Here is a 13,403-nt window from a genome sequence, read left to right as displayed (position 1 = left end):
CGTAACGCTGTGTGGAAGCTACCTGGTCTGTCGCTCCGCACTAAGCTTCAGGTCTTCTCGGCCACGGTCATTCCCTCCCTTCTCTACGCTTGCGAAACGTGGACCCCCCTAATGGAACATCTTCGCCGGTTAGAAACATTTAGGTTGGCCGGCCTACGATCCATCCTGGGTTTAACCAGACTGGATTGTGTGAGGAGCTCACAAATCCTTGAAAGATCTGGGCAAGGTCCCATCGGTGAGCTCCTCCGGCAGGCAAGGCTGCGTTGGCTGGGTCATGTAGCCCGCATGCCCAGCCACCGCATGCCAAAACAGCTTTTGTTCGGCCGGATCGAGGGGGCTAAACGGGCGCGGCACGGGCTAGAGAAGAGATGGAGTGATGTGGTACAGGAGGACGTGGAGCTGAGTGGACTTGTCGAAGTCCAGTACCAGCGGTGTCAAGATCGGCCTCTGTGGAGGAGGCTCGTGAAGGATGTTACTGGGCAGTTGGAGGCAGTCGCCCTCCAACAACAACGGAGGGCGGAGGAGCGATGCTCAGAACAACGAGCGGAGCAACGGGTGGCTAAAGCACAGCAGGTTGGCACAGTGGGGGGCACAGGTGGTGCATCAGCCAGTCATCTCAGTCAGTCGACCCGTGGCACCTGGGTCTGCCCCGTGACCTCCTGCCAGCGGGCGTTCGACACTTCACGTGGCCTCACGGTGCACATAGCCTGGCACAAGCGTCGTGGTGACGTCACCGCCACTTAGTGGCGAATGGCGGTTGTTGTTGTTGTTGTGTGTCTGTGTGTGTGTCTGTGTGCGTGTCTGTGTGCGTGTCTGTGTGTGTGTCTGTGTGTGTCTGTGTGTGAGTCTGTGTGTGTGTCTGTGTGTGTGTGTCTGTGTGTGTCTGTGTGTGTCTGTGTGTGTGTGTGTCTGTGTGTGTGTCTGTGTGTGTGTCTGTGTGTCTGTGTGTGTGTCTGTGTGTGTCTGTGTGTGTGTCTGTGTGTGTGTCTGTGTGTGTGTGTCTGTGTGCGTGTCTGTGTGTGTCTGTGTGTGTGTGTGTGTGTTTGTCTGTGTGTGTCTGTGCGTGTATGTGTGTCTGTCTGTGTGTGTGTCTGTGTGTGCGGTTTCAGGAAAGGGCAGTCCTGCACAGATGCCATATTTTCTGTCCGTCTGCTACAGCAGAGATGTAGGGAATTCCAACAAGACCTACATCTCTGCTTTATTGACCTGGTCAAGGCCTATGATACCATCAGTAGGCCTGGGCTCTGGGTCGTTCTTCGTGCTTTTGGAGTACCTGACCCTCTGCTCACGATCATTAAGGACCTTCATGATGGTGAGCGGGCCCGGGTAAAACTACGTGGCCGGGAGTCAGAGCCATTCCCTGTACACCTTGGGGTGCGACAGGGATGTCCTCTGGCTCCCACATTTTGACCACGTAGTTCGTGAAGCTTTCAATAGCTGTACCGGGGGAATCTCCATTTGGTACAGATATAATGAGAGGCTGATCGATGCCTGGGTGCGGTCAAGGGATGGCTCCCTATTGCTCAACCACGTTATTTATGCCGATGATTTGGTAATAGCTGCTCATTCAGAGGAGGAGTTGGAGACGCTGCTGCTGAGACTGGAGCGTGCCACTAAGAGATGGGGCCTTACCATCAGCCCCACCAAAACTAAGCACCTGCCTGGGTATTTTGTGCCATCGGACACTCCATCCCAACAACTCCCTATCGGTGATGGGGCAGTTGTGGAGAGAGTGGAGAGTTTCCCATACCTGGGCAGTGTGCTTATGACCGGCTCCAGATTAACAGCAGAGGTCTCACTCCGAATCAGTCGAGCGGCAATATCTTTTCATCGGTTGCGTAACGCTGTGTGGAAGCTACCTGGTCTGTCGCTCCGCAATAAGCTTCAGGTCTTCTCGGCCACGGTAATTCCCTCCCTTCTCTACGCTTGCGAAACGTGGACCCCTCTAATGGAACATCTTCGCCGGTTAGAAACATTTAGGTTGGCCGGCCTACGATCCATCCTGGGTTTAACCAGACTGGATTGTGTGAGGAGCTCACAAATCCTTGAAAGATCTGGGCAAGGTCCCATCGGTGAGCTCCTCCGGCAGGCAAGGCTGCGTTGGCTGGGTCATGTAGCCCGCATGCCCAGCCACCGCATGCCAAAACAGCTTTTGTTCGGCCGGATCGAGGGGGCTAAACGGGCGCGGCACGGGCTAGAGAAGAGATGGAGTGATGTGGTACAGGAGGACGTGGAGCTGAGCGGACTTGCCGATGACTGGTACCAGCGGTGTCAAGATCGGCCTCTGTGGAGGAGGCTCGTGAAGGATGTTACTGGGCAGTTGGAGGCAGTCGCCCTCCAACAACAACGGAGGGCGGAGGAGCGACGCTCACAACAACGAGCGGAGCGCCGGGTGGCTAAAGCACAGCAGGTTGGCACAGTAGGGGGCACAGGTGGTGCATCAGCCAGTCATCTCAGTCAGTCGACCCGTGGCACCTGGGTCTGCCCCGTGACCTCCTGCCAGCGGGCGTTTGACACTTCACGTGGCCTCAAGGTGCACATGGCCTGGCACAAGCGTTGTGGTGACGTCACCGCCACTTAGTGGCGAATGGCGGTTGTTGTTGTCTGTGTGTGTCTGTCTGTGTGTCTGTGTGTGTGTTTGTGTGTGTCTGTGTGTGTCTGTGTGTGTCTGTGTGTGTCTGTGTGTGTCTGTGTGTGTCTGTGTGTGTGTGTCAATGCGTGCGTCTGTGTGCATCTATGCGTCTATGTGTGTGTGTGTTCTGTGTGTGTGTTACGTGTGTGTGTCTGTGTGTGCATCTATGTGTGTGTGCATCCATGTGTGCGTGTGTGTGTTATGTGTGTGTCTGTGTGTGCATGTCTGCGTGTTACATATTTAATTCATGGTTTCGTGGTAATTAATTGAAGGTGGAGGGGTTACCAGCCCCTCGCACCCGTCCAGAGCCCCCGTTTAGCCCCTGTGGTGGTCACAGACGGCATGAGGGGAGGAGCCAATCGGCACTGTCCACGACAGAGTTGCCCGTCCGGCACCGCGAGGAGGTAGGGGGTTGTTTTGGAGGATTGGAAGGATGCCCTGGTGGTCCCCCTCTTTAAGAAGGGGGACCGCACAGACTGTAACAACTACAGGGGCATCTCACTCCTCAGTGTGCCGGGAAAGGTCCTGGCAAGGATTATTCAGCATCGCCTTGCCAGGCACGCTGAGGAGAGGCTTGCGGAGCCCCAATGCGGTTTCAGGAAAGGGCGGTCCTGCACAGATGCCATATTTTCTGTCCGTCTGCTACAGCAGAGGTGTAGGGAATTCCAACAAGACCTACATCTCTGCTTTATTGACCTGGTCAAGGCCTATGATACCATCAGTAGGCCTGGGCTCTGGGTTGTTCTTCGTGCTTTTGGAGTCCCTGACCCTCTGCTCACGATCATTAAGGACCTTCATGATGGTGAGCGGGCCCGGGTAAAACTACGTGGCCGGGAGTCAGAGCCATTCCCTGTACACCTTGGGGTGCGACAGGGATGTCCTCTGGCTCCCACATTTTGACCACGTAGTTCGTGAAGCTTTCAATAGCTGTACCGGGGGAATCTCCATTTGGTACAGATATAATGAGAGGCTGATCGATGCCTGGGTGCGGTCAAGGGATGGCTCCCTATTGCTCAACCACGTTATGTATGCCGATGATTTGGTAATAGCTGCTCATTCAGAGGAGGAGTTGGAGATGCTGCTGCTGAGACTGGAGCGTGCCACTAAGAGATGGGGCCTTACCATCAGCCCCACCAAAACTAAGCACCTGCCTGGGTATTTTGTACCATCGGACACTCCACCCTTACAACTCCCTATCGGTGATGGGGCAGTTGTGGAGAGAGTGGAGAGTTTCCCATACCTGGGCAGTGTGCTTATGACCGGCTCCGGATTAACAGCAGAGGTCTCACTCCGAATCAGTCGAGCGGCAATATCTTTTCATCGGTTGCGTAACGCTGTGTGGAAGCTACCTGGTCTGTCGCTCCGCACTAAGCTTCAGGTCTTCTCGGCCACGGTCATTCCCTCCCTTCTCTACGCTTGCGAAACGTGGACCCCCCTAATGGAACATCTTCGCCGGTTAGAAACATTTAGGTTGGCCGGCCTACGATCCATCCTGGGTTTAACCAGACTGGATTGTGTGAGGAGCTCACAAATCCTTGAAAGATCTGGGCAAGGTCCCATCGGTGAGCTCCTCCGGCAGGCAAGGCTGCGTTGGCTGGGTCATGTAGCCCGCATGCCCAGCCACCGCATGCCAAAACAGCTTTTGTTCGGCCGGATCGAGGGGGCTAAACGGGCGCGGCACGGGCTAGAGAAGAGATGGAGTGATGTGGTACAGGAGGACGTGGAGCTGAGTGGACTTGTCGAAGTCCAGTACCAGCGGTGTCAAGATCGGCCTCTGTGGAGGAGGCTCGTGAAGGATGTTACTGGGCAGTTGGAGGCAGTCGCCCTCCAACAACAACGGAGGGCGGAGGAGCGATGCTCAGAACAACGAGCGGAGCAACGGGTGGCTAAAGCACAGCAGGTTGGCACAGTGGGGGGCACAGGTGGTGCATCAGCCAGTCATCTCAGTCAGTCGACCCGTGGCACCTGGGTCTGCCCCGTGACCTCCTGCCAGCGGGCGTTTGACACTTCACGTGGCCTCAAGGTGCACATGGCCTGGCACAAGCGTTGTGGTGACGTCACCGCCACTTAGTGGCGAATGGCGGTTGTTGTTGTCTGTGTGTGTCTGTCTGTGTGTCTGTGTGTGTGTATGTGTGTGTCTGTGTGTGTCTGTGTGTGTCTGTGTGTGTGTGTCAATGCGTGCGTCTGTGTGCATCTATGCGTCTATGTGTGTGTGTGTTCTGTGTGTGTGTGTGTTATGTGTGTGTGTCTGTGTGTGCATCTATGTGTGTGTGCATCCATGTGTGCGTGTGTGTGTTATGTGTGTGTCTGTGTGTGCATGTCTGCGTGTTACATATTTAATTCGTGGTTTCGTGGTAATTAATTGAAGGTGGAGGGGTTACCAGCCCCTCGCACCCGTCCAGAGCCCCCGTTTAGCCCCTGTGGTGGTCACAGACGCCATGAGGGGAGGAGCCAATCGGCACTGTCCACGACAGAGTTGCCCGTCCGGCACCGCGAGGAGGTAGGGGGTTGTTTTGGAGGATTGGAAGGATGCCCTGGTGGTCCCCCTCTTTAAGAAGGGGGACCGCACAGACTGTAACAACTACAGGGGCATCTCACTCCTCAGTGTGCCGGGAAAGGTCCTGGCAAGGATTATTCAACATCGCCTTGCCAGGCACGCTGAGGAGAGGCTTGCGGAGCCCCAATGCGGTTTCAGGAAAGGGCGGTCCTGCACAGATGCCATATTTTCTGTCCGTCTGCTACAGCAGAGGTGTAGGGAACTCCAACAAGATCTAAAATCTCTGCTTTATTGACCTGGTCAAGGCCTATGATACCATCGGTAGGCCTGGGCTCTGGGTTGTTCTTCGTGCTTTCGGAGTCCCTGACCCTCTGCTCACGATCATTAAGGACCTTCATGATGGTGAGCGGGCCCGGGTAACACTATGTGGCTGGGAGTCAGAGCCATGACTGGTACCAGCGGTGTCAAGATCGGCCTCTGTGGAGGAGGCTCGTGAAGGACGCTACTGGGCAGTTGGAGGCAGTCGCCCTCCAACAACAACGGAGGGCGGAGGAGCGACGCTCACAACAACGAGCGGAGCGCCGGGTGGCTAAAGCACAGCAGGTTGGCACAGTAGGGGGCACAGGTGGTGCATCAGCCAGTCACCTCAGTCATCTTAGTCAGTCGACCCGTGGCACCTGCTGGGTCTGCCCCGTGACCTCCTGCCAGCGGGTGTTCGACACTTCACGTGGTGGCCTCAAGGTGCACATAGCCTGGCACAAGCGGCGTGGTGACGTCACCGCCACTTAGTGGCGAATGGCGGTTGTTGTTGTCTGCTTGTGTGCCTGTGTGTGTCTACGTGTGTCTGTGTGTGTGCCTGTGTGTGTCTATGTGTGTGTCTATGTGTGTGTCTATGTGTGTGCCTGTGTGTCTCTCTTCCTGTGTGTGTGCCTTTGTCTATGCGTGCGCTTGTCTGTGTGAACATCGCCAGCACTGGGGGAGAGACAAAGGCGGCCGGGCGTGGTGGTGCTGGCCACCCACCCCCTCTGTGTGTGTAGCCACAGTGCCGGTAGCCTTCATAGGGGCTGCTGCTGCTGCTAACAGCACTTGCCCCTACAGCACTGTTAGAGGCTACACGGGGGATCTTTGTCTTCGTGTAAGAGTGACTGAGTAGCTGAGTGAGTGAGCGAGTGGCTGAGTGAGTGAATGAGTGACAGAGTGAGTAGGCGAGTGAGTGACTGAGTGAGTGGGCGAGTGAGTGAGCGAGCGGATAATCGAGTGAGGGAGCGAGCGAGTGGCTGAGCGAGTGGCTGAGCGAATGAATGAGCGAGTGGCTGAGTGAGTGAGTGGCTGAGCGAGTGAGTGAGTGAGCGAGTGGCTAAGTGAGTGAGTGGCTGAGCAGGCGGGTGGCTGAGTGAGCGGCTGAGTGAGTGGCTGAGCGAGCGAGTGGCTGAGCGAGCGAGTGAGTTAGTGAGCGATTGAGCGAGCGACCGAATGAGTGAGCGAGTGACTGAGTGAGTGAGCGAGTGGCTGAGTGAGTGAGCGAGTCGCTGAGCGAATGAGTGGCTGAGCGAGTGAGCGAGTGAGTGACTGGCTGAGCGAGTGGCTGCGCAAGTGGCTGAGCGAGTGAGTGGCTGAGCGAGTGAGTGAGCGGCTAAGTGAGTGAGTGGATGAGCAGGCGAGTGGCCTGAGTGAGCGGCTAAGTGGGTGAGTGGCTGAGCGAGTGAGTGGCTGAGCGAGTGAGCGGCTGAGTGGGTGAGTGGCTGAGCGAGTGAGTGAGCGAGTGGCTGAGTGAGTGGCTGAGCGAGTGGCTGAGCGAGTGGCTGAGCGAGTGAGTGAGTGAGCGAGTGGCTGAGTGAGTGGCTGAGCGAGTGGCTGAGCGAGTGAGTGCCGAGCAGGCGAGTGGCTAAGCGAGTGAGTGAGCGAGTGGCTAAGTGAGTGAGTGGCTGAGCAGGCGAGTGGCTGAGTGAGCGGCTGAGTGACTGAGTGGCTGAGCGAGTGAGTGAATGAGCGAGTGGCTAAGTGAGTGAGTGGCTAAGCGAGCGAGTGAGTTAGTGAGCGAGTGAGTGAGCGAGTGACCGAATGAGTGAGCGAGTGACTGAGTGGCTGAGCGAGTGAGTGACTGAGTGAGTGGCTGAGTGAGTGAGTGGCTGAGTGAGTGAGTGGTTGAGCGAGTGAGTGGCTGAGCGAGTGAGTGGCTGAGTGAGTGGCTGAGTGAGTGAGTGGTTGAGTGAGTGAGTGGCTGAGTGAGTCGCTGAGTGAGTGAGTGGCTGAGTGAGTGAGTGGCTGAGTGAGTGAGTGACTGAGTGAGTGGCTGAGCGAGTGAGTGACTGAGTGAGTGAGTGGCTGAGCGAGTGAGGTGACTGAGTGACTGAGTAGCTGAGCGAGTGACTGAGTGACTGTTTGAGTGAGTGACTGAGTGGCTGAGCGAGCGAGTGAGTGAGTGAGCGAGTGACCGAATGAGTGAGCGAGTGACTGAGTGAGTGGCTGAGCGAGTGAGCGGCTGAGCGAGTCAGCGGCTGAGCGAGTGAGCAAGGCTCGCTCAGCGCGCCAGGGCCATTTATTTATTTATTTGCACGTATCCCCACTCCCCCGCCTTCTTACCGATGCAACCAGAGCGCCCCCCGATAGCGCCCCCACTCCCTACACCACACGGGGGGGGGGGGGGGGGGGGGGGAGGAGAAGGGGATGGAGGAGGAGGGGGAGAGGGGGATGGAGGAGGAGGTAGAGGAGGTGGAGGATGTGGAGGGCGGGGGAGGTAGGTGGAGGTGGAGGGGGGGAGGAGGATGAGGTGGTAGAGGAGGAGGTGGAGGAGGGGGGAGGGGGATGAGGAGGTAGAGGAGGGGGGAGGAGGTGGAGGAGGGGGGGGAGGAGGTGGAGGAGGAGGGAGAGGAGGTGGAGGAGGGAGGTGGAGGGGGGGAGGAGGGGGATGAGGAGGTAGAGGAGGGGGGGGAGAGGAGGTGGAGGAGGAGGGGGAGGAGGTGGAGGAGGGGGGGGGAGAAGAGGTCGAGGAGGGGGGAGATGGAGCACAGGAGGGGGTGGAGGAGATGAGGAGGGGGAGGAGGGGATAGAGGAGGTGGAGGGGTGGGTGGGGGGGGTAGAGGAGGTGGAGGAGGTGGAGGAGGAGGGGGGGTGAGGAGGGGGTAGAGGAGGTGGAGGGGTGGGTGGGTGGGGGGGTAGAGGAGGTGGAGGGGTGGGTGGGTGGGGGGGTAGAGGAGGTGGAGGGGTGGGTGGGGGGTAGAGGAGGTGGAGGGGTGGGTGGGGGGGTAGAGGAGGTGGAGGAGGAGGGCCACTTCAGATCTGCTCCCTCCACCCCACTGGAGATTCAAATTCCACGTCCACCGATTCCGAGCGAGCAGGGAAAGAGCCGGGATCTGGGCTCTGGGGTCAGGGATCTGGGATCAGGGGTCAGGGATCTGGGATTTGAGATCTGGGGTCTGGGACCTGGGGTCTGGGACCTGGGGTCTGGGATCTGGGGTCTGGGATCTGGGGTCAGGGGTCAGGGATCAGGGGTCAGGGATCTGGGGTCTGGGACATGGGGTCTGGGATCTGGGGTCTGGGTTCTGGGATTTGAGATCTGGGGTCTGGGACCTGGGGTCTGGGATCTGATGTCTGGGATCTGGGGTCAGGGATCTGGGATCTGGGGTCAGGGATCTGTGATCTGGGGTCAGGGATCTGGGGTCTGGGATCTGGGATCTGGGGTCAGAGATCTGGGGTCAGGGATCTGTGATCTGGGGTCAGGGGTCTGGGATCTGAGATCTGGGGTCTGGGATGTGGGGTCTGGGATCTGGGGTCTGGGGTCTGGGATCTGGGGTCTGGGATCTGGGGTCTGGGATCTGGGGTCTGGGATCTGGGGTCTGGGATCTGGGTTGTGGGGTCTGGGGTCAGGGGTCAGGGATCTGGGGTCTGGGATCTGGGGTCTGGGATCTGGGGTTTGGGATTTGAGATCTGGGGTCTGGGATCTGGGGTCTGGGGTCAGGGATCTGGGATCAGGGATCTGTGATCTGGGGTCAGGGGTCAGGGAGCTGGGGTCTGGGATCTGGGATCTGAGATCTGGGGTCTGGGATCTGGGATCTGAGATCTGGGGTCTGGGATCTGGGGTCAGAGATCTGGGGTCAGGGATCTGTGATCTGGGGTCAAGGGTCAGGGATCTGGGGTCTGGGATCTGAGATCTGGGGTCCGGGATCTGGGATCTGGGATCTGAGATCTGGGATGTGGGGTCTGGGATCTGGGGTCGGGGATCTGGGGTCTGGGGTCTGGAATCTGGGGTCTGGGGTCTAGGATCTGGGATCTGGGATCTAGGATCTGGGGTCTGGGATCTGGGGTCTGGGATCTGGGGTCTGGGATCTGGGGTCTGGGGTCAGGGGTCAGGGATCTGGGGTCTGGGATCTAGGATCTGGGGTCTGGGATCTGGGGTCTGGGCTCTGGGCTCTGGGATCTGGGGTCTGGGGTCTGGGGTCTGGGATCTGGGATCTAGGATCTGGGATCTTGGGTCTAGGATCTGGGGTCTGGGATCTGGGGTCAGGGGTCAGGGATCTGGGGTCTGGGATCTAGGATCTGGGGTCTGGGATCTGGGGTCTGGGGTCTAGGATCTGGGCTCTGGGCTCTGGGCTCTGGGGTCTGGGGTCTGGGGTCTAGGATCTGGGATCTAGGATCTGGGATCTGGGGTCTGGGATCTGGGGTCTTGGGTCTGAGGTCTGGGATCTGTGATCTGGGATGTGGGATCTGGGGTCTGGGAGTCGGGATCTGTGATCTGGGATGTGGGATCTGTGATCTGGGATCTAGGATCTGGGTTGTGGGAATGTGGGAGCCAGGCGAACGATGATTGGCAATGGTTGCGGAAGCAGGAGCAGCAGCATCATCATGAGTAGTAGCGTTAGCAGCTGGAAGCTTTAGGTCAGGATCCAGGATCCAGGGATCCTTAAGATTTCTCCCAAGTTGCTGGTGACTCCCCGCACCGGCCAATCGGATGCGAGGAAGAGAAACCCCTGCCCAACACGGCCCACGTGATAAACTCCCCCCCCACCACGGCGCACGTGACATTACACCCCACCGACGTGACGTCCCCCCCAGGCAACATGGACGATGTGACACCCCCTCAACCCAGGCAACATGGCCGACATGACGTCCTCTCCCTAGGCAATATGGCTGATGTGACGCCCGCCACCCCCGACCCCCCCCCCCCTAGAAAAAATGGCTGACGTGACGCCCCCCCCCCCTCAGGCAACTTGGCCGACGTGACACCCACCCACTCAGGCAACATGACCGACGTGACACACCTCTCCCCCCCCCCAGGCAACATGGCCGACGTGACATCCACCCCCCTAAGCAACATGGCTGACGTGACGCCCCCCCCACCCCAAGGAAAAATGGCCGACGTGACGCCCACTCCCCAGGCAACATGGCCGACGTAACGCCCAACCCCCGCCCCCCCCAGGCAACATGGCCGACGTGGCGCACACACACACCCCCCAGGCAACATGGCCGACGTGACGTGAGACCCCTCCTAGGCAACATGGCCGACGTGACACCGACTCCCCAGGCAACATGGCCGACGTGACGACCACTCCCAGGCAACATGGCCGACGTGACGCCCACTCCCCAGGCAACATGGCCGACGTGACGACCACTCCCCAGGCAACATGGCCAACGTGACGCCCACTCCCCAGGCAACATGGCCGACGTGACGACCACTCCCCAGGCAACATGGCCGCCGTGACGCGCCCAATCAGTGTTGTCAGTGTTAGCAGTAGTTGTATTATGATCATCATCATCAGTAGTAGTAGCAGTATCATCAGTAGGGGTAGCAGTAGTATCATTATCATCAGTAGTAGTAGCAGTATCATCATCAGTAGTAGCAGTATCATCATCAGTAGTAGCAGTATCATCATCATCAGTAGTAGTAGCAATATCACTATCATCATCATCATCAGTAGCAATATCACTATCATCATCATCAGTAGTAGCAGTATCACTATCATCATCATCATCAGTAGTAGCAGTATCACTATCATCATCATCATCAGTAGTAGTATCATCATCAGTAGTAGCAGCAGTATCATCATCATCATCAGTAGTAGTAGCAGTATCATCATCATCAGCAGCAGCAGTAAAAGTAGTTGCAGTAGAGTCATCAGAAGTATCATCAGCTGATTAATTGCTGTAAATTATAGCAGTAGCAAGGGCTAAGTTATAATCGGCAGAAATCACAGTTAACATCATCATTAGCATCGCCACCGTTATGCATAATTCATCATCATCAGCATCATCATCATCAAAATAATCAGCATCGACACCATCATAATCACGATAGTCAGCAGCCTCATAATCATCATCAGGATCATCATCACCACCATCATCATCACCAGCATCATCATCAGCAGCATCATCATCATCATCACCAGCATCATCATCACCAGCATCATCATCATCACCAGCATCATCATCATCACCAGCATCAGCATCATCATCACCAGCATCATCATCAACATCATCACCAGCATCATCATCACCAGCATCATCATCACCAGCATCATCATCATCACCAGCAGCATCATGATCAGCATCATCATAATCAACAATCAACGCGATCATCATTACCAGCATCACGATCATCACCATCATCACTATCATCAGCACCAGCATGAAATGTGATGATTCTGGTGAATTATGAACAATGTCATAACTGCTGCCTGCCGCTGATGATTCTGCTGCTGCTGATGATGCTGCTGATGATGATGCTGCTGCTACTGATGTTGCTAAACCTGACAATGATGCTGCTGATGATGCTGATGCTTCTGCTGAACCTGATGATACTGCTGATGATGCTGCTGATGATGATTCTGCTGAACCTGATGATGATGCTGCTGATGATGATGATTCTGCTGTGCGAGGCTGTGGGCCTTCATGGATCTCTGTGTGAGTCTGTGGATTGCTCCCACCTACCCACTCACCCTCCACTCATCCACCCAAGCACTCACCCACTAAACGTCCCACTCACCCTCCCACCCACTCACCCAATCAGCCAGCCACTGACCCACTCACTCACCCACTGACCCTCCCACCCTCCTGTCGACTCACCCACCCACTTACCCACCCACAAACCCACCCACCCACCCACTCACCCTCCTATCTACTCACCCACCTACTTACTCACTCAACCACCCACCCACCCACCCACTCACCCACCCACTCACCCACTCACCCACCCACTCACTCACCCACCCACCCACCCACTCACTCACTCACCCACCCACCCACCTACTCACCCACCCACTCACCCACTCACCCACTCACTCACTCACCCATCCACTCACTCACCCACCCATTCACCTCACTCACCCACCCATCCATCCATCCACCCACCCACCACACCCATCCACCCACCCACCCATCCACCCACCCACCCATCCACCCACCCACCCATCCACCCACCCATCCACCCACCCATCCACCCACCCATCCACCCACCCACCCATCCACCCACCCACCCACCCATCCACCCACCCACCCACCCATCCACCCACCCATCCACCCACCCACCCACCCATCCACCCACCCACCCACCCACCCACTCACTCACCCACCCACTCACCCACTCACTCACCCACCCACCCATCCACCCACTCACCCACCCACCCATCCACCCACTCACCCACCCACCCATCCACCCACTCACCCATCCACCCACTCACCCACTCACCCACTCACCCACCCACCCACTCACCCACCCACCCACCCACTCACCCACCCACCCACCCACTCACCCACCCACCCACCCACTCACCCACCCACCCACCCACCCACTCACCCACCCACCCACCCACTCACCCACCCACCCACTCACCCACCCACCCACTCACCCACCCACCCACCCACTCACCCACCCACCCACTCACCCACCCACCCACCCACTCACTCACCCACCCACTCACTCACTCACTCACCCACCCACCCATCCACCCACTCACCCACCCACCCACCCACTCACCCACCCACCCATCCACCCACTCACCCATCCACTCACCCACTCACTCACCCACCCACCCATCCACCCACTCACCCATCCCCCCACTCACCCACCCACCCATCCACCCACTCACTCACCCAATCACCCACTCACCCACCCACTCACCCACTCACCCACCCACTCACCCACCCACTCACCCACCCACTCACCCACCCACTCACCCCCCACCACCCACACCACCCACACCACCCACACCACCCACCCACCTTAATAGACTTGAGCGACTTCTCCACCTTCGACTCGTCCATCACGGCGGCCGAGCCGTG

At 57.7% G+C, this 13,403-nt stretch overlaps 1 protein-coding gene across 1 annotated transcript in view; it reads right to left on the bottom strand.

The window, feature by feature from the left end:
- Positions 1-13,397, bottom strand: part of LOC116936817 (mitochondrial proton/calcium exchanger protein-like) — an 84,145-nt gene extending 70,748 nt beyond the window's left edge. Inside the window, 1 exon segment of the mRNA XM_076064334.1 lies at positions 13,344-13,397. Coding sequence (XP_075920449.1) covers positions 13,344-13,385 — 42 coding nt within the window. The 5' untranslated portion in view covers positions 13,386-13,397.
- Between the last annotated feature and the right edge of the window lie 6 nt (positions 13,398-13,403).

The sequence above is a fragment of the Petromyzon marinus genome, unplaced genomic scaffold, assembly GCF_048934315.1.
Source record: "Petromyzon marinus isolate PM22_M1 ecotype Great Lakes invasive population unplaced genomic scaffold, UKy_Petmar_22M1.pri1.0 PM_Scaffold_390, whole genome shotgun sequence".
Classification (NCBI taxonomy): Eukaryota; Metazoa; Chordata; class Hyperoartia; order Petromyzontiformes; family Petromyzontidae; genus Petromyzon; species Petromyzon marinus.
This window is presented reverse-complemented; position numbering and strand designations above follow the sequence as displayed.